Here is a 20,154-nt window from a genome sequence, read left to right on the forward strand (position 1 = left end):
TCAGAATCCACTGGGGTTCTGAGATCATCAGTTCAGTTGGAGGGATCTCCAAGGAAACTTCATCTGAGGTGATCCCAGACCTGATTCTTATGTGTTCTTGCCAGTACAGGGTCCAGAAAGCCTCCCCTGAGGTACTTCCTCCACCCCTGCAGCACTGTTACACGGACATCACTTTGCCAACATGTGAGGATTAGGAGGGACAAAAGCACTCAAACCCTAACAATCATGACGTAGAACTCTGCACCTCTTCCCTGTGGAAGCCTGCAACAAGAACATAAGCTAAAATTAAAGAGTGCTTACAATCATTTTAGGGGAAATCAAAATAGAAGTTGCTTTACTCTTTCCCTTTGTAAGAGAAATGCGAGAGTTTTTTTTTTTTTTAACTTCTTTATCTGGCTCTTTCACTATTGCCTGTTGACAGTAGCTGTAGTCCACATTGGTGTGGCCTGGCTTTGTGATGGGCTTAGAAAGCAAGTGACACTTCCATCCAGTCCTTAAAGCTTACAGTCAGGTCACTGTCAGCAAAGCTGGATGTATCTCTTCTGTACAAATTTATTTTCCACATCACTCTGGCAAAGCATCTGTTTTTTTCCCTGCTCTCTGTCACAGCATCAGATCCTGGCTTGGTGATGGGCTAGTGGGCTCTTAGGAGATCCATGTAAATGGCAGTTGGAAAGGGCAACTGAGGCATCTCCGAAGCCCGGAGTCCCAGAGCATTCACACCACTTAACCTGTTCTCCCTCTCACACAGAGCACCAGCCTCCCTACATCATTGCGGTATTACCTCGCTATGTGGAGATCCGAACATTCGAGCCAAGGCTTCTGGTACAGAGCATTGAGTTGCAAAGGCCCCGTTTCATCACCTCGGGAGGGTAAGGCATTTCCTTGTTTACTGTGACTGCCATATTAGCTCAAAGCTTTTACGACACATGTCATTCATAAAGGCCCTGCTCTTCTGCTAATATACTCACTCCTGCTTCCAGATCAAACATTATCTACGTGGCCAGCAATCATTTTGTTTGGAGACTCATTCCTGTTCCCATGGCCACTCAAATCCAGCAGCTTCTCCAGGACAAGCAGTTTGAATTGGCCCTGCAGCTTGCTGTAAGTTTTGGCTTGACTCTGATATTTGGGTAGGAAACCTCTGTTTACAAAAGTAAGGGAGTTGTTGCAAATATTCATACTTTCTATAGACTAGAAGAAATACACAGCAGAATGTCAGTGGCCTGTCTGTACCCACTGTACAGACAGATGTAGACCTGCCATATCTGTCCTGGAGCCATTTGGGTCACCACACTTAGCATGCACCCACACATTTCTGGTTGTTGCTGCCTCTAATGTTGGCATGGGGTGGTGTTGGCAGTATAGTGTTGACTTTGCTCCTGTCCCAGCAGTGCTGCCATGCCAAAAACTGACCTGAAGGCTGACTTCAGGGTCTGTGGCAGTCCTAGAACATCCTCCATGATGCTTGTTGTCATATGTAGAAGATGGGTTTGATGTTACAAAACAACTGAGAAGGCCTGGTGCGATGGCCTAGTGGCTAAAGTCCTTTCCTTACATGTGCCAGCATCCCATATAGGCAATGGTTTGTGTTCCTGCTGCTCCACTTCCCATCCAGTTCCCTGCTTGTGGCCTGGGAAAGTAGAGGAGAATAGCCCAAAGCCTTGGGACCCTGCACCTGCACAGGAGACCCAGAAGAAGCTCCTGGCTCCTGGCTTTGGATCGGCTCAGCTCTGGCCTTTGCAGCTACTTGAGGAGTGAACCAGCAGATAGAAGATCTTTCTCTCTGTTTCTCCTTCTCTTTATAAACTTGACTTTCCAATAAAAATAAATAAATCTTTTTTTAAAAAAAAAAGGCTATGCCATTTGTAACTCTTTTTCTTTCTTTTTTTAGACTTATATACTATAGATCCGAAAAGCACATTTGTAGAAAAGAGAGGTCTTTATTTTCTGGTTCACTCCTCAGAAGACCACATGGGTACAGGGGCACAGATTAGCATGGGGCTAGATTATAAGTGGAGCAGATAGAACCCTAACCAACTATCATGTGGGATGCCAGTGGAGGCCTAACTCGTTTCACCATGATGTTAGCCTACCTTTCTTAATGGGAAATTCTTAGTGCTCTGCAGGTTGTGCATTTAATCTCTCCTTCCCTTTCTAGGCTCAGACTTAATTGCATTCTCATTTTAGGACCTAAGACAGTTGGTTGATAACACTTCAGTACATGGAGAATCCAGCTTTTTGTTTGTTTGTTTTAATAGATAAGAGAGGAAGTATGTATGCTACCAGTTAAGAAGCTGACTAGAACACCTACATCCACACCAGCTATCTAGGTTTAATATCTGGCTGTAGCTCCTGATTCCAGGTTCAGTGAAGATCCCGCGACACCTGTGGTAGCTCAGGTAGCTGGATTGCTGCTGCCCCTGTGGGAGACCTAGATCGAGTTCCCAGCTCCTGACTGTGGCTCCTAGGCTGTTGTGGGTATTTGAGCAGTAAACCAATAGATGGAGCTCTCTTTTTTCCTTCCCTTCCCGCCTCACCTTTCCCCTCCCCACCTTTTCCCTCCACTTTCTCTCTTTTGCTCTCATAAATAAATACATTGTTTTGAACAATAAATAGATGTGAAAACATAAATTATTAGCAGACTTACTAAACTTTGGCATTAACAAGACATAGAACAAAGTGTGCCAGAGGGCAGTTCACTGTGGGCTGGAAAAGGCATGGGTGGATGTTGGAGTCGGCCCTTTCAGGATAGGTAAGGTTCAGATCAGGGTAGGATTTGGGAATGTTAAAATACTGAGAGGAAGCTTAAAAAATGAAAATAAATGTGACCTGTTGAAACACATGAAAGTGGAAAGTGTAGTTTGTTTGTATGAGAATAAGTGAGATAAAAAGGCCAACAGTTTTTGAAAGTTTGTGAAGCACCAAGCAGGAAAGCTGAGATCAGGTGCAGTCCTGTGCTGCCAGTAGTTTAAACCAGTATTAAGGCAAAAGTAAACAAAGTGGTGACACCGCACATTAAGCTGCCTTTTGCAGTGTGTCATATCAGTGGCAGAGTCCCCTTGTTCCATTTCCCATCCAGCTGCAGGCTGATGCACCTGGGAAGGCAGCACATGATGGCACAAATGCTTAAGCCTCCCACCCCTATGGGAAACCTGAATGGAGCTCCTCGTTTCTGGTGTCAGCCTGGCCAAGCCCTGGCTGTTGTGACCATTTGAGAGTAAACCAGCAGATGGAAAGTCTGTGTTCCCTTCCTTTTCCCTCTCCTCTCTCTCTCTCCCAACTCCTTCCTTTCTGCCTTCCCTCCCTCCCCCACTGCTCTCCTCCCCCATCCTCCTTTCTCCCTACATCCCCTTCTCTGTGTCACTCTGTATAATAAATAAAGTTTGAATAAATCAATAAGTAAAGTTCTTGTTTAAAAATATTTTAAAATTTTTATTGGAGGGCCTGACGGTGTGCCCTAGTGGCTAAAGTCCTCTCCCTGAACGCACCGGGATCCCATATGGGCGCTGGTTCTAATCCCGGCAGCTCTACTTCCCATCCAGCTTTCTGCTTGTGGCCTGGGAAAGCAGTTGAGGACGGCCCAAAGCCTTGGGTTCCTGCACCCGCGTGGGATACCTGGAGGAGGTTCCAGGTTCCCGGCATCGGATCGGCGCAGCACTGGCCATTGCACTCACTTGGGGAGTGAATCATCGGATGGAAGATCTTCCTCTCTGTTTCTCCTCCTCTCTGTATATCTGCCTTTCCAATAAAAATAAATAAATCTTAAAAAAAAAATTATTGAAAAGGAAGATTTACAGAGAGAGAAGGATCTTCGATATACTGGCTCATTCCCCAAATGGCCCAAATGACCAGAGCTAAAGCATCTTTGACCAGGAGCCAAGAACCTCTTCCCAATCTCCCATATGGGTGCAGGGTCCCAAAGCTTTGGGTAATCCTCTACTGCATTCCCAGGCCACAAGCAGGGAGCTGGATTGGAAATGAAGCAGCAGGGCCTAGAACTAGCATCCGTATGGGATACTGGTGCTTGAAGGTAGAGGATTTGGGCCACAGCATCAGCCCCAATAAATAAAGCCTTAAAGAAAAGATTTTCTGAAAGAAAAAATTACATTAGACAAAACTGATTAAAAGATACATTAGACAAGACAAAACAGATAAAAGACAAGTCAAAACAGATTAAAAAAAAAGATTGTTAAGCAACAGCTCAGCTTCATTGGCATATCTGTAAGCCGACTTTTCCAGCCACTCCAGCCATACCAGGGGTCTTCCCCATCTCTCCCCAGCACTTGGGTTCCAGCACATGCACTGTTCTGCTTCCCAGGAGCACACACTCCTCTTGCCCTCCCTTCTGTACTCTGTTTCTCCTTAATTTTTGTTTTTTTTTGTTGTTAAACTAAACCCTAGGCTTTATTCAGATGCAGCAGGCTTTTCCATTAATGTCCTTTTTTCAGTGTCTGGATCAGATCCAGAAATCATATGGCATTTAGGTGATGCATGTTCTTAGTATCCTCTGGTGACCGTTCCATCATCTTTCCTTTGTCTTTCCTCACCTTGACAGTTCTCAGAAGTACTGGTTAGGCGTGAAGTTGAAAAGTGTGCTGTGTTTTAGCTATACAGTCACTTAGCAGTCATGTTTCTTGTACACATTAATGTCTTTATCTCCTAGGAAACTGTCTCTCACCTGTAGTGTGCTGAATAAATATTTCTTGAGCAAGTGAGCTGTTACCATTGTGCTCTCTTACTAGGAAATGAAAGATGATTCTGACAGTGAAAAGCAGCAGCAAATTCATCATATCAAGAACCTGTATGCCTTCAACCTCTTCTGCCAGAAGCGCTTTGATGAGTCTATGCAGGTGTTTGCTAAGCTTGGCACAGGTAACGCATGGGTGGGGTGTGAAGATAAGGAACTAACGGATGGAGACGAGACAGGACAGGCAGAGGTGGTGCCAGGTTTCCGAGAATGGGCAGAGCTTACGCACATCTACATTGGTCCACAAAGCTAATCAGGCCCTCTGGGCAGCCCCAGTGCTTCCAGGCTTAGACTCCTGATCCTGTGAAACTGGTTTCCCCTATAGCTGCAGGCTTCCAGTGTTCTCACCCTTAGCTCATGGTGCCAGGAAATCATGCAGTTTAACCAGTACATATTTGAGTATTTTGTGTTTATTGAATGTTTTTCTAAATGGAGGTCCCTGGATTACCTAGTAAGTCATTTATGAGGAGTCCTTTCTTTCCTTGGTATCCTAAAATCTTTGTGGACATTTGAGTAGAGCAGTGCGGAACAGGTGCCTGGACTCAGAGGTCCTGAGCTCACACAGTCACTGCACCCCTCTGGCTGCCGTTTGCTCCTCTGCGAAAGAGGGGTGATAATACCCTTGCCCCAGAGGGCTGCTGGGAGGTGTGACATGTGCAGACAATATGAAGCTCTTAACAAGTGCTGTGTGGGTGTCTGCAGTTGTTATCATGATTAAATGTCACTTTACTATGTGTTCTTCTTTTGCTTAACTTGGATCAGTCTGTAAACACATGGTTTCATAAGTTTCTTTTCTGTTTTTTGCTTGTTTTTTTATCTACCATCCCTCAAGCTCAGCCAATATAAACTGTGATGACTTCCTGTACCTGTTAAAGTTCTGACTGTAAGCAGTGCAGACCAATATGGGATAATTCAAGCATAATTAGTGTGCAGGGTTTTGGAATATTAGGGGGATGGCATTTGGAGAGATCCATAAAACTGATGGAGATGAGCCTCAGAACTAGGGTGAAACAGGGAGCTCAGGAGGCCCACCAAGGCAAGCTGCAAACAGGAAGCTACACTTTGTAGCCAGGGCAGGCTGGGTAGACATCCACTGGCATAGCCACTTCCGGAGCTGCTGCCTCTTCCACCTCCCCTGTTACTTCATCTTGAATAAAAAACTGCCTCCCAAAACTAATACAATAGCTAGCCAGTGTAACAAAGTCACCCCAAAACACCTCTCGTGGTGTCTGTGGGTCAGAATCGGAGAAGGTCTCAGCTCTTGCTTCAGGTCTCTCATGTGGTTGCATTTGTGTGTCCGTGGGACTGCTGTCCTCTGAAATTCCACCTGGGTTACAGGATCTACTTCCCAGCACACGAGCTCTTGTGCCTGACAGTGGGTGCTGGATGGGGTCCAGATGGGTCCCCCCACAGAGCTGCTGGGGCATCCTCATTTGTGGCTGGCTCCCCAGAAGAAGCCATCCAGGTATTTCCTGTGTCTGTGACCTCTGGTGTATTTTGTTAATGTACAAGAGTTCTTCCAGGTTGAATGCAAGAAAACACACACTCCATCTCGCTTTGTTTTGCCTTGTTTTAATTTTGTGAAGATTTATGTTTTCATTTGAAAGGCAGAACAACAGAGAGAAACAGACAGAGAAAGTCACTTTTCATCCACGAACTCACTCCCCCAGGCAGAAACCAGGAATTTCATCCTGGTCTCCCACATGGGTGACAAGGACCCGAGCACTTGAACCATCCCCTGCCACCTTTGTAGACACAGTAGCAGGGAGTTGGATTGGAATTGGAGTAGCAAGGACTCAAGCTGACACTCTGATATGGGATGTCTGCATCACAGCCAGTGGTCTAATCCACTGTGCTGTGATGCCTTGTTTTTATTTTTGAAAATTAATTTCTTAGACCAAGAGAGCTCCAATCACTGAGTCTCTTCCCCAGTGCTCATAATGGCTAGGTCTGGACTGAAGCTGAAAACCAGGAACTCAATCTAGGTCTCCCACAGAAGTGGTAGGGGCTCAACATTTGAACCATCACCTGATGTCTCTCGGGATCTGCACTGGCAAAACTGGAATTAGGTCTTGGATCTGGAAATTAAACCCGGACACTCCAGAAGGAGATGTCGGTGTCCTGACTGGTGTTGTAACTGCCAGGCTAAATGCTTGCCCCACACACCGTTTCTATCAAAGAGGAATACCCTGTTACATTAGAGGAGCAGGTAAGATGGGATCTGTGGGGATGTGTGCTTGTCATCCTACCTCCCTTTCTCAAGATCAGGAGGATGTGTCCTCCAGGATTAGGTCATATTCCCACTCCCAGACTGTCCCAAGGTAGGGAAAGAGGTGAGGTGAGGCTCTCACCTGCTTTTTTATTTTTTTTTTTAAAGATTTATTTTTATTACAAAGTCAGATATACACAGAGGAGGAGAGACAGAGAGGAAGATCTTCTGTCTGATGATTCACTCCCCAAGTGAGCCGCAACGGGCCGGTGCTGCGCCGATCCAATGCCAGGAACCAGGAACCTCTTCCGGATCTCCCACATGGGTGCAGTGTCCCAAGGCTTTGGGCCGTCCTCAACTGCTTTCCCAGGCCACAAGCAGGGAGCTGGATGGGAAGTGGAGCTGCCGGGATTAGAACCAGCGCCCATATGGGATCCCGGTGCGTTCAAGGCGAGGACATTAGCCGCTAGGCCACGCCGCCGGGCCCTCACCTGCTTTTCAAGGCAGGTATGCGGTAGAGCTGCTCTGCCACTGGGATGACACGTGGCGTGTCTGTGCGTGGTTTTGTTTTTTTTTTTTTTTTTTTGTCACTGTGACAGAAACTTGGGCCTGGGCAATGCCTAAAGGAAAAGAAGGTTATTTAGCTCAAAGTTTTGAAGGATCAGAGTCCAAGATGGGACAGCCACATGGTTTCAGCCTCTAGTGAGGGCCTCATGGCTATATCACGAGGTGGCAGATGACATTACGGTGTGAAAGGGAGAGAGCAGTGACATGACAAGACAAGAAGACCAGAGAGGGCCCAGTGCAATGGCCTAATGACTAAAATCCTCACTTTGCATGTCCCATATGGACATCAGTTCATATCTTGGTTACTCCACTTCTCATCCAGCTCCCTGCTTGTAGCATGGGAAAGCAGTCGAGGACAGCCCAAAGCCTTGGGACCCTGCACCCACATGGAAGATCAGAAGTACCTGGCTCCTGGCTTGTGATCTGCCTAGTCTGGCCATTGTGGCCACTTAGAGAGTGAGTCAGTGGATGGAAGAGCTTTGTATCTCTCCTTCTCTCTGTGTATCTGCCTTTCTAATAAAAATAAATAAATCTTAAGAAAGAAAAGATGATGATGATTACCAGAGACAAGGCTTGCTCCTTGTATTATCACCTGCTCTAACAGAAACTAACTGAATTCCTCGAAAGCTACCTTCATCCTCCTGGGCATGGTGACCCCAAGTAACCTGCACCTTTCACTAGGCTTCACTTTGTAAAGATTCCGCCACCTCAATACCAGCACACTGAAGCTTTGGGGAACACAATCCCACCATACCCAAACCTTGGCAGTGTGTAAGAACAGCTTGCCCAAAGGGAATTGGTTGCTATGAAGATGGGGGATGAGTGCTGGGCAGCCTGCAAGTGGCAGACATCTGCCCTCCATGCTCCAGATGAGCTTAACAATGGGGGCATCATTGTCAGTGCCCCACTGGCCCTTTGGGCATAGTGAGACAGAACTGCCTTAGCAGCCTGACCCCTTTTCCATGCACCAGTAATGCTCATACCCTAGTCCTGAAGCTTTAAAATCAATCCTGATGAAGTGACTGCTTTTTAATTTATTTATTCCTACCCAACCTCTTATTATTTAAAAAAAAAAAGTTTCTTTGAAATGTGAAAGAATAGGGGTAGGAAGTGGGGCAGACAGGGAAAGAAAGGTCTTCTTTCCACTGATTCCCTCCCCAAATGGCCGTAATAGCCAGATCTAGACAAGGTCAAAGCCAGGAGCCAAGAAATCCATCCTGGTCTCCCACATGGGGGACCATGGTAACCCCCTGTGTTACCATGCTGGTCCCCAAGGGCACCTTTTGTTTTGTTATTCATTGAGGTACATACATGTTTGCCATGATGCCTTGTAACTGACCCTGTGAAATCTTACGTTTTGTCAAACATACAAAAAGTAACAGGGGGCCCGGCGGCGTGGCCTAGCGGCTTAAGTCCTCGCCTTGAACGCACCGGGATCCCATATGGGTGCCGGTTCTAATCCCGGCAGCTCCACTTCCCATCCAGCTCCCTGCTTGTGGCCTGGAAAAGCAGTTGAGGACGGCCCAGTGCATTGGGACCCTGTACCCGCGTGGGAGACCCGGAAGAGGTTCCTGGTTCTTGGCTTCGGATCGGCATGCACCAGTCGCGACTCACTTGGGGAGTGAATCATTGGATGGAAGATCTTCCTCTCTGTCTCTCCTCCTCTGTATATCTGACTTTGTAATAAAATAAATACATCTTAAAAAAAAAAAAGTAACAGGGTTCTGGGAAACACTAAGGGTGGGGGCAGACTACTCAGCACCTGCGTAAACACGACACTGATGGAAACTGTAAAACCCTACTGTAGTCAGATTTGTGGTACTCGTGCCAAAGTCACGGTCCTTGGAAACCTGGGAGCTGATTCCTCCTTCAGAACGCAGATTGTTGCAGACATCTGCTTTGAATAGAGACCAACTTCGTCAAATAGAACACCTTATCCAGGCTACAGACTTTGGTATGAAACCAAGGGGAAAATAAAGTGATGTGGGGAAACATTTTTTCTTCATCTCTATTCTTGGCCTCTCCAGATGGCCTAACTTAGTAGAAAGTCTGTGATTCCTGAAGCTACTGAATGGCCACTCCTTCCACTAAAGGAGGACATCTCTTTAGGTTTTCAGGTAGAGTTAAGGCATTCTGTGTAAACATGAGGAATTTGCCTTTTGCCACTTGAAAACATTTGGTCAATTCAAGACATTAACAAGGTGGTGGCTCAAGCACTTGAGCCCCTGCCACAATGTTTATTAAACTATATTAGCAAGCTAGGGAAAACTGCACACAAACCAACAAACACAACTGCTGCCTAAGGTTGACATCGTTCCCCTATTCAGCAGATACAGCTAATTCCCACTGAAGCAGCTTATACTGTGACAGAACTGGACCTGTCGGGGATACCAAGCTCAAAGAAGACTGAGCTTGGGGTTGGAACAAAGGGAATGTGTCAGGGCATGTTTCCTTTGAGCCAGAAGGAGCCACCCGCAGAGGGGAGAGGATGCAAGCAATTGGAGAATGAACTGATAGATGGAAGAGATGTTTCTGTGCCTTTCAAAAAAGGGGAATAGAGAGGTCAGCAGTGGCTGGGATAAAGCAAGGATGGGAAGCGATTATTGAGTAGAGTTTGAGTTTGGGGTGATGGAGGTAAATGCTAGTGATGTGCTACAACAGAATAAATGTGTTTAATGTCACTGAATTGTCCACTTAACAGATGGTTACAGTGGTATATAGATGTGTTGTTCTTGTTTTTGTACACATACGCACACATTGTCAGATGGAGCAGTAAATTCTCCTGGACACTGATAATAGGGGTCAGAAAGTTGCTGGTAACCAGCCACAGCTGCCTTGTCTAAGCAGTGCCTCCAGAAACTGTCTAGCTAATTACCTGCACCCTGGGGTACACTCAGTCTAAGGCATGGGTGGCTCAGCATGAGAGGCCTTCATCTTGTTCCAATTTCTAGATCTTTCACTTGTACTACCTTTTTTTTTTTTTTTTTTGAAGAGTTATTTATTTTGGGCCCAGCGCAGTAACCTAGTGGCTTAAGTCCTTGCCTTGCATGCACCTTGCATGCATAAGCTTTTTCAGTGTGTCCCATGTGGGTGTAGAGGCCCAAGGCTTTGGGGCCATTCTCTGTCACCCTCCCAGGCCACAAGCAGCAAGCTAGATGGAAAGTGGAACAGCCAAGGCATGAACTAGTGCCCATATGGGATCCCAGCACTTGCAAGAGGGAGGACTAGCCAATTGAGCCGTCACCCTGGCCCTCATTTATACTTACAAGGGGCACTAGATGCTCCTCCAGGACCCTAATGCCTAGGGGCTTGTGAGAAGTTGTTTCTGGCTCTAGAACCCCTGTAAGCAGGAAGCTACACAGAACAGGTAGTAATGGGTGCTAGGGCCCGCAGACCATAAAACAGACAACATACCACGGTACCAGTGCACACTGAGCTATTTGCTCAGACCCCCATGGTAGGTCATGGATCTGTAGGCCTCTCAATCCAGTTCTGCTGTTTCAGGTATCTGTGAGATCTGTGCAATGGCAACACATGCTAGGAAGCATTACTTTTTATTACAAAGTCTCTTCAAACTTTTCTACTTTACTGCCATCCATGTTTCCTTGGAAATGGTTTTCTCCTGTACGTTCAGGGAGTTGATAAATGCTCAGTTCTGATTTTCCTTATGTGCTTCTGTCTTGGCATACAGAGTGTTGCCATTTTTGTAAATTTTTAGTTACCTGTAACATATGTATAAGAGTCAAAACATATATGTACCAAACTCATTGGGATTTCTATGAACTTAGCGTAATTTCTTCCAAAAAGTCATTATGGCGATAGTCTTGTTTTATTTCATCCTGGAGTGGCTGGGCTCCTTTCCAAAGAATGACATTTGTCTTGCCCACAGATCCCACCCACGTGATGGGTCTGTACCCTGACCTGCTGCCCACAGACTACCGGAAGCAACTGCAGTATCCTAACCCGTTGCCTTCCCTCTCTGGGGCTGAACTGGAAAAAGCTCACCTCGCTCTGATCGACTACCTGACCCAGGTAGGTGTGGTAAGGGGGGGAAGGAAAAGTTTACTGGACGTCCCAGTACCTGCGACTTGTTGGCAGGAAGTGTCAGACACTGGCATCCCATAAAGGGATGCTGCAGGAGTCTGCAGGAAGCAGAGCGTGGTTCCTGGTATCAGGATTTGAACAACAGCTGCATGATATTGTTAAGTTCTGACTGCAGCAGAAAGAAACTGCCTCATGACGTTAGAGAAACTAGAAAGGGTACATTTTAGTTCGCAAAATGTGAATTTTTTTTTTTTTTTTGCATTTAAAAAGTATGTATTCTTGTCTCTTTGAAAGACAGAGAGACAAAGAACTGTCTGCCACTTCCAGCAGATGGACCAGGCTGAAGCCAGGAGCCTGGATCACCATCTGTCTCCCACATGGGTGACAGGGGCCCAAGTTCTTGTGCTGTCACCTGCTACCTCCCAGGTTGTGCATTTGCAGGAAGCTGGATTGGAAACAGGCAGGACTCAGACCCAGTCACTCCAACATGGGATGCAGGCATGCCGAACAGTATCTGAGTCACCATGCCAAACACCCACCCTCCATAATAGGCTTTTTTAATGTAATTAGAAATTATTTATTCTAAGCTCTTTTCATAGTATTGTTATGAACAAATAAATGAAATGCCAAAGTCAGCAGCAAATCTAAGATCTCCATTAAAGTTTCCTAAACCCGGTGTCTATCAAGAAGGTGATTGCTTAATCCCTTTTCACACCTTCCTTGTGGGGAGTTTTATACTAAGATTTCTTTTTCTTCGGTGTTGTGCACACCTCTCTAAGGGGTCTCCAGGTAGGCACTGGGCAGTCTCATCAACAGTGTTGTCACGTGGCTTTCCACTCCCCATTCTTGGGCCCACAAGTTTATCAAGCCTGACCTTGAGCCCTGGGGATACCCACCCAGCTTTTGCGGCAACCTGCCAGGGCACTCAGACCTGCCTCTGCCTGCATGCTGCCCAGGCCTGTGCCAAGCACAAAAGGGTACCTGGGCAATGAAGTGGCCAGCCCAGGGCTTCGTGTACAATAAAGACTCCATTGATCATTGTAACTGTGGCTGTGGGACACCTAACAGAAAGCAGATACTACCATGAGCTCAAACTTGGGAGGCATGAGCTGACTGGAGTATTCCAAACGACTCAGCAGCTCAGGTGACAAAGGAAGACGTAACCATGGCCTTGACCGCACTTTTTTGCCCCTTGCAGAAACGAAGTCAGTTGGTTAAGAAGCTGAATGATTCTGACCACCAATCCAGCACCTCCCCGCTCATGGAAGGCACACCCACCATCAAGTCCAAGAAGAAGCTGCTGCAAATCATTGACACCACCCTGCTCAAATGCTACCTGCATGTGAGTGCCCTGTTGCCCTGGACTTAGGAGAAATGCAAGAGAGCACTGATTGGGGTGGGGATAGGAAGCTGCCCCTAGGAAGGCCAAGCCTATGATAACAGGGTCCACTTGGTCTTTGCCTGAAGCCTGGACATTTCTTGGAAGTTAGAGGTTGCAGCAAGAGGTCAATCCAGAATCCAGTTAGTGACACAAAATCAGCAAAGACAGCATCTTCCTGAGAAAATTCTTGTCCGCTCCAGAGCATGAGAACCCATTGTATAAGAGGCCATGGAGTTCTGATAGCCACAACCTGTTTCCCTGCAGAGGGGTGGCTTGCTGCCTCTTGCCTGTACTACATCCTGGTTCTCAGTCTGGAGCAGGCTTGGGCCAGGGAAGGGTGGGGCTCCCCAGGAAGTCCTTTCCCCTGAAGTCCTGCTCCCCTGCAGACCAACGTAGCCCTGGTGGCGCCCTTGCTGCGCCTGGAGAACAACCACTGCCACATCGAGGAGAGCGAGCACGTGCTGAAGAAAGCCCACAAATACAGCGAGCTGATCATCCTGTACGAGAAGAAGGGGCTGCACGAGAAAGGTGCTCAAGGGAGGAGACTTGGAGAGGGCAGGGAGTGGGGTGGGGAGCCTCCTGTAGGTTGGCAGGGAAATCCACTCAGGTGGACGAATCCCTGGGAGAAGAGGCTCTTCACCTTGTTCCTGGGCTTCCCTGCCAGCTCTGCAGGTGCTGGTGGACCAGTCTAAGAAAGCCAACTCTCCTCTGAAAGGCCATGAGAGGACAGTGCAATACCTGCAGCATCTGGGTAAGGCCAGCATTTTTTTAAAGTGTATTTTTATCTATTTGAGAAGCAAGAGAGCTGGTCAGAGCTCCCGTCCTGGAACTCCATTGGGATTTCATTCATGGGGGTCAGGATTCCAGCCCCTTGAGCCATCATCTCCTGTCTGCAGGATATGCATGCTCAGGAAGTTGGAGCAGGAGTGAAGGCAGGATTCAGACCCAGGCACTGATAGGAGAAGCAGGGTATCTTAGCCGCTGGGCCAAATGCTTGCCCCAGGGTCAGCTTTTAAAGTGGGAGAAAAGATTTCTGTTCAGAAGAAGCTGATCTCCCTCCACTTCTGATTTCTGGCTAATAGAACCGTGACAGCTGCTCAGCTTGTAGCTGGCCCAGCAGCGTCCGCTAACCTAAGGGCCAGGGCTTGGACCTGTCTCCCTGGCCCTCAGCAGGGTGCCCTTAGCATGCTGACAAATCTCCTCTCCTTCTAGGCACAGAAAACCTACATCTGATTTTTTCCTACTCAATGTGGGTGCTGAGAGATTTTCCTGAAGATGGGCTGAAGGTAGGCGCGGGGAATGCCTGGGACTTAACTGAGCCTTGATTGATCCCACTCTATGGCAACAGTGGTGGGTGGAGGGTGAGAAACCACTCCTGCAGCTTCATGGAGTTCTCAAGGATACTCAGAAACACAGTGCAGCAGGCAGGCCTGTGATCCGGTGTGTCACACCTGAGCTAGCTACTGGAGCCTCCCATGTATCCTGTGGATCCCTGCTGTGGGGACATGGGTCAGGTGGATGAGCCTGGGTCTTTATTACAGATATTTACTGAAGATCTCCCAGAGGTGGAATCCCTGCCCCGTGATCGAGTGCTGAGCTTCCTGATAGAGAATTTTAAGGGTCTGGCCATTCCGTATCTGGTATGCTGCTTTTTTTGTTTTTTTTTTTTTTTATTTTTTACTGCACTGAAAGCTTTAAACTGGGATCCAAGACTGCCTGGTTCAGTGACTGGGAGTTTGGGGGTTGATAGAAATGGAAGGAGGAGTCCTCTTGCAATCTCCCATGAAGAAAAAGATCCCAGGAAACCAGGCTGGCACTGTGTTATTGTTGGGACCTTCCAAGGTACAGGAGAATAAAAGAAAGATTTTAGAAGAAAACACTATAAAACCACACTTGTGATCAACTGTGATCACAAGACAATCAAATGGGTTTTAAGAGGGTTGGGTGTTATGGGGCAGCAGGATGAGGTGCCTCTGGAGACAACCTGTCCTGGAGTGTCTGGTCTAAATCCCGCCCTTGCTGCTGATTGGCTTCATGCTGACATTCAGCCAATGGAGGCAGCTGGTAAGGGTTCCACTCCTGTGGAAATCTCAAATGGAGTTCCTGGACTACAGCCCTGGCTGCTGTGCATATGAGGAATGAAACAGCAGATGGAAGATAACCTATCTTTCTCTCTCTCCCCTACTCCCTCTGTCTCTGTCATTCTGACTTTGAAATAAATATAAATAAATAGATCAACTTTTAAAAATGTATATTTATTATCATTGGAAAGGCAGATTTTACAGAGGAGAAACAGAGAGAAAGATCTCCTATCTGCTGGTTCACTCCCCAGATGGCCACAACAGCTGGAGCTGAGTCCATCTGAAGTCAGAAGCTAAGAGCTTCTTCTGGGTTTCCCGTGTGGATGCAGGGTCCCAAGTCTTTGGGCCATCCTATACTGCTTTCCCAGGCAATAAGCAGGGAGCTGGATGGAAATTGTAGCAGCCAGGGCATGAACTGGTGCCCATGGGGGATGGCAGCTCTTGGAGGTTGGAAGAATTAGCCAGTTGAGCCATGTGTTTGGCCCCAGTAGACCACATTTTTAAAATGTGTTTTAAGGCCCTACATTGTAGCATAGCAAGTTGAGCTGCCATTTGTGATACTGGCATCCTACAGTGGAGTACAGGTCTGAGTCTTGGCTTCGCTTCTTTTAATCCAGCTCCCTGATCATGTACCTGGGAAAACAGCAGATGATGGCCTAAGTGCTTTATTTGTTTTTTGTTTAAAAGACAGATCTTTCACCTGCTGATTCACTCCCCAGGTGGCCATAATGGCAGGGGCTGGGCCAGGCTAGAGCCAAGAGCCTGGAAATCCATCCCTGTCTCACATGGGGGTCAGGAGCCCAGGCATTGGAGCCATATCATCTGTTGTTTTCCCCAGATACACTAGCAGGGGAGCTGGATCTGATCAGGAGTAGGGCAGCCAGAACTCAAATCCATGCTCCAACATGGGGTGCCAGCCTCATAGGCAGCAGCTTAATGTGCTGTGCCACAATGCTAGTCCCAGTTGGTGGTCTGAGAAGAGCTGTCCCTTGGTAATCTTTGTGGTGATATTAGTGGGGAGACGGGGTCACAGCAGAGAGGGTGCTAGGCAGATGTACCTCTTACCTCAGGAGCACATCGTCCACGTTTGGGAGGAGACCGGCTCGCGGTTCCACAACTGTCTGATCCAGCTCTACTGTGAGAAGGTGCAAGGTCTGATGAAGGAGTATCTCCTGGCCTTCCCCGCAGGTACCAGTCTCAGGCAAGGAGTGTGGAGAATTTCCCCAGAGGTGCCAGGGAGCCGAGAGGCTCAAGCTGGGCCTGCACAACCAGGGAGCCCGTATTTTCCCTCTGTGCATGGCTGGTAGCCATCCCTCGGGGAGGGCGGAAGGAACAGCTCGGGCTGCAAGATGACAGTTGGACATGAGAGAGACAGGGCTGCCTCCCGAGGACTTCTCTGTTCAACCACTTGGGTTGTGTTTAACCCTGGGCTGATATGGAAACCATAAGTTCAGAGAAGTCTCTGGAAGCTACCATAGAGGAGGCCTTGTGACCCCGGAGCTACATCATCACACTCCCTCCCCTTCGTTCCCCATTGAGAAGCCCGCTTGGTTGCCCAGAGGTCCCCTTGTTGTTTCTTGTAGGCAAAACTCCGGTCCCTGCTGGAGAGGAAGAGGGGGAGCTTGGGGAATACCGGCAGAAGCTCCTGATGTTCCTAGAAATTTCCAGGTTCTACGACCCGGGCCGGCTCATCTGTGATTTCCCTTTTGATGGTGAGTGGCTGACTGAGGGGCCAGGAGCTGTGAGTGGGGGGAACTGCACCAGCTGATCTTGCCCTCTGTACCCATTCCACACTCCCTGCATGTGGAGTCAGACCTGTGGAGACCAGGACTTTCAGGTCAGCGCCCACAGTGTGTCCTCTCCGAAGACCCACTTGAAACTCACTTGAAAGGCTAAGAACTTTTTTTTCCCCCTGGGTGTGATAATTGATAGCCAAGTTGCAATCTGTTAATTAACACAAAACGTGTTTTTGGCCAAGTTCATTGTTAGTGGTTTCTGTAATCCGACACAATGTGTTTGAAAAAGGAGCATTAATCTGACGAGCAGCCCCCATGAAAGCTGGGCACAAGCTTGTGGGTGCTTGCTTGATGGGAGTTGCCAAGTGTGCTGGCGGCGTTTATCCTGTTCTTGGGTGTCGGGTGGTCCTCCTCGGCTTCTAAGTGGTCACACGAAGGACCAAGTGAAGCCCCTCCTCTAACAGCTGACTCCCTGCTTGGCAGCACCTAAGTAATTTCCTCCTTGAGGGAAAATACATAATCACAGTAACGTTTGCCTCATATTCTGTTGCCTCAGCATCCATTGCTGTTTCCACCAAGTGCCTGCCCTCTGTCTGCCCATGGCCGTGACGCTTGTTTTCACTTCCTCCTTCCTCCTCCTAGGCCTCCTGGAAGAACGCGCTCTCCTGCTGGGACGCATGGGGAAGCACGAGCAAGCTCTCTTCATCTACGTGCACGTCCTGAAAGACACAAGGATGGCTGAGGAGTAAGTTGGCTCCTCAGGGAAGGCCCCAGAGATGAGAGGCAGGAGCAGCTCAGCAGAGCACTGTCCACTCAGCCGAGCACCTGGCATTCCTTCCCTTGGCAACCTCCAGCACTGGCTATAGAGAGCCTGCTTGAGGTGGCCACGTGGGTGGCCTGTCCTCATGTTTGCCTCACCAGCGTCTCCCTTGCAGGTACTGCCACAAGCACTATGACCAAAACAAAGATGGCAATAAAGACGTAAGTAGTGACCCTTTCCCAGAAGCACCTGTGCCTACCCCTGCCCCTTTCACTAACCTGGCCAGCAGCTGCTGTGGATACCAGGGCTGGATCTGGGTTCCAACTGGTGCCTGTATTCTGAGTTACATCTGCCACTTGTGTGTTCCTTAGTGGCACTCCTGTTCCGTCCCTCACAAGAGTCCTGAGTTGTTTAACAGGTTAAGTGGTCAGCCTTTGCGAAGGAAGTTTTTGGGGTTCTGTGTACTAATTCTGGAGTATACCTCAATCGTCTGTAAACACTGGCTGGCTGAGGGTAGGGGCTGCTGCTGGGACTCAGGGGGTACAGCCCAGAGATGCTGCTAGTATTGCTCAAGATGGTCCCAGTGGGCAGGACCCCCAGGCCTAACACTGTGGTGCTGGCACAGTAGGAAGTGGGCATGGCATCTTGAGTTAATCCCCATCTGCCAATATGTGGATTGGGGAGTCGGCCTTCAAAACCGCAGGAAATGAATGATCCTTTTGTTTAGCTTTCTATAAACCATACAATGCATTTGGTGTTTTTTCTCTCAAGGAAGTAAACAGTCCTTTTTTCACATCTTCACTTGATTGGTTAGTGTTACCAAAATTTTAAAAGATGGAACTAGTGGGATTTGGGTGCTCTGTTCAGCTGACACTGAAGACTTATTTTTTTTGTAATATTTTTTTATTTTTATTTTTATTGAAAAGTCAGATATACAGAGAGGAGGAGAGAGAGAGAGAGAGGAAGATTTCCCCAAGCGGCTGCAACGGCCGGAGCTGAGTTGATCCAAAGCCAGGAGCCTAGAGCCTCTTCTGGGTTTCCCATGCAAGTGCAGGGTTTAGAACCTGCACCCATGTGGGATCCCAGCACATGTAAGGCAAGGATTTCAGCCACTAGGCTACTGCACTGGGCCCTATTTATTTATTTATTTAAAGGAAGAGTGGCACAGAGAGGTAGAGATGAAAACAGAGAACTTCCACGCACTGGTTTATTCCCCTTATGGCTGCAATAGCCAGGGCTAGGTCAGGTTAATGCCAGGAACCAAGAACTCCATCCAAATCTCCCTTGGACCACCCTCTGCTGCTTTCCTGAGCTCATTAGCAGGGAGCTGGGTGAGAAGCAGAGCATCTTGGATCTGCTGGTGTTACAGTGACTTAGCCTGCTGTGCCACAGTGCCAGCCCCAAGAGACTGCCAATCTTGTTGGGTATGCAGTGGTAGGGGGGCACCAGAGGGCTGCTGTAACCTGACCTGCGTGTCTGTCTGTGAGACAGGTGTACCTTTCCCTGCTTCGGATGTACCTGTCGCCCCCCAGCATTCATTGCCTAGGGCCCATTAAGCTGGAGCTGCTGGAGCCACAGGCCAATCTCCAGGCTGCCCTGCAGGTCCTCGAGCTGCACCACAGCAAACTGGACACCACCAAGGTCAGAGGGTCTTTAGGGAGATGGAAGCATCTCTGGGGAGCTCCAAAGGAGAAATGTGAATTGGGAAACACACTAGGCTCCTGTGCCATCAGACATCTCCTGGCCTCACTCTGTTCCCCACTCTGTTCCTGTCCCCAGGCTCTCAACCTTCTGCCAGCAAACACTCAGATCAATGACATCCGTATCTTTCTGGAAAAGGTCTTAGAAGAAAATGCACAAAAGAAACGATTCAATCAAGTGCTCAAGAACCTTCTCCATGCAGAGTTCTTGAGGGTATGTGCCTTCCAGCCTGTAAGGCAGGCTTTTGTCTTTCTGTCTGGGACAGCTCCCATATGTCCCATATAGCACAGCTAAAACTGATCCTACAGCCAAAGGCCCGGGGGCTGAGCTGCTCAGCCTAGCTCAGCCCTCTGTATCTGTGTCAGGCCATGCAGTTTCTCACTCTACTCCTCTCACCCCTCTCTTGATCAGGTGCAGGAGGAACGGATCTTACACCAGCAGGTAAAGTGCATCATCACAGAGGAGAAGGTGTGCATGGTGTGTAAGAAAAAGATTGGGAACAGGTGAGCATCCTCCCCCAGTCCGAGCTCCAGGAGTCAGTGGTGGGGTGTGGAGAATACTCAGGGTGGACGCCTGCCCTTCTGCCCAGGAGGAAAGCATCCCACCGGCTGTCCTGAATGCTTTCTCCCAGGAAGATACAGACTGTTTGGGGTGGGAGCTGACTCGTACAACCCGGGGCTGCTAAGATCTTGCCCCCCCCAGCACCCACTCCCTCTGGTGTGTGTGAGAGGCATGTGGAGCCTCTGAACAGGGATGGAAACACCCAGCCTCAGGCCCTAGAAAACCTGTGAGACCATTGGTTCTGGCCCTGCCAAGGCCACTGCAGGTAGGACTCGACCTTCAACACATCTACTGCAGACTGATCTTTAAGCTGATCATTCTATACTTACGATGTTATAAGTACCCAAATAACCCAATCCCTGGA

At 48.2% G+C, this 20,154-nt stretch overlaps 1 protein-coding gene across 3 annotated transcripts in view; it reads left to right on the top strand.

The window, feature by feature from the left end:
• Positions 1–20,154, top strand: part of VPS39 (VPS39 subunit of HOPS complex) — a 43,564-nt gene that overhangs the window by 22,648 nt on the left and 762 nt on the right. For all 3 annotated transcript variants that reach the window (XM_004578152.4, XM_004578153.4, XM_058666006.1), the window contains 16 exons: positions 752–872; positions 984–1,104; positions 4,746–4,875; positions 11,416–11,558; positions 12,769–12,912; positions 13,338–13,479; positions 13,616–13,702; positions 14,164–14,237; positions 14,493–14,591; positions 16,103–16,220; positions 16,616–16,744; positions 17,411–17,513; positions 17,704–17,749; positions 19,020–19,169; positions 19,308–19,442; positions 19,641–19,732. In XM_004578152.4, coding sequence (XP_004578209.1) covers positions 752–872; positions 984–1,104; positions 4,746–4,875; positions 11,416–11,558; positions 12,769–12,912; positions 13,338–13,479; positions 13,616–13,702; positions 14,164–14,237; positions 14,493–14,591; positions 16,103–16,220; positions 16,616–16,744; positions 17,411–17,513; positions 17,704–17,749; positions 19,020–19,169; positions 19,308–19,442; positions 19,641–19,732 — 1,834 coding nt within the window. The remainder of the gene's footprint in view (positions 1–751; positions 873–983; positions 1,105–4,745; positions 4,876–11,415; positions 11,559–12,768; positions 12,913–13,337; positions 13,480–13,615; positions 13,703–14,163; positions 14,238–14,492; positions 14,592–16,102; positions 16,221–16,615; positions 16,745–17,410; positions 17,514–17,703; positions 17,750–19,019; positions 19,170–19,307; positions 19,443–19,640; positions 19,733–20,154) is intronic.

The sequence above is a fragment of the Ochotona princeps genome, chromosome 6 (assembly GCF_030435755.1).
Source record: "Ochotona princeps isolate mOchPri1 chromosome 6, mOchPri1.hap1, whole genome shotgun sequence".
Lineage (NCBI taxonomy): Eukaryota > Metazoa > Chordata > Mammalia > Lagomorpha > Ochotonidae > Ochotona > Ochotona princeps.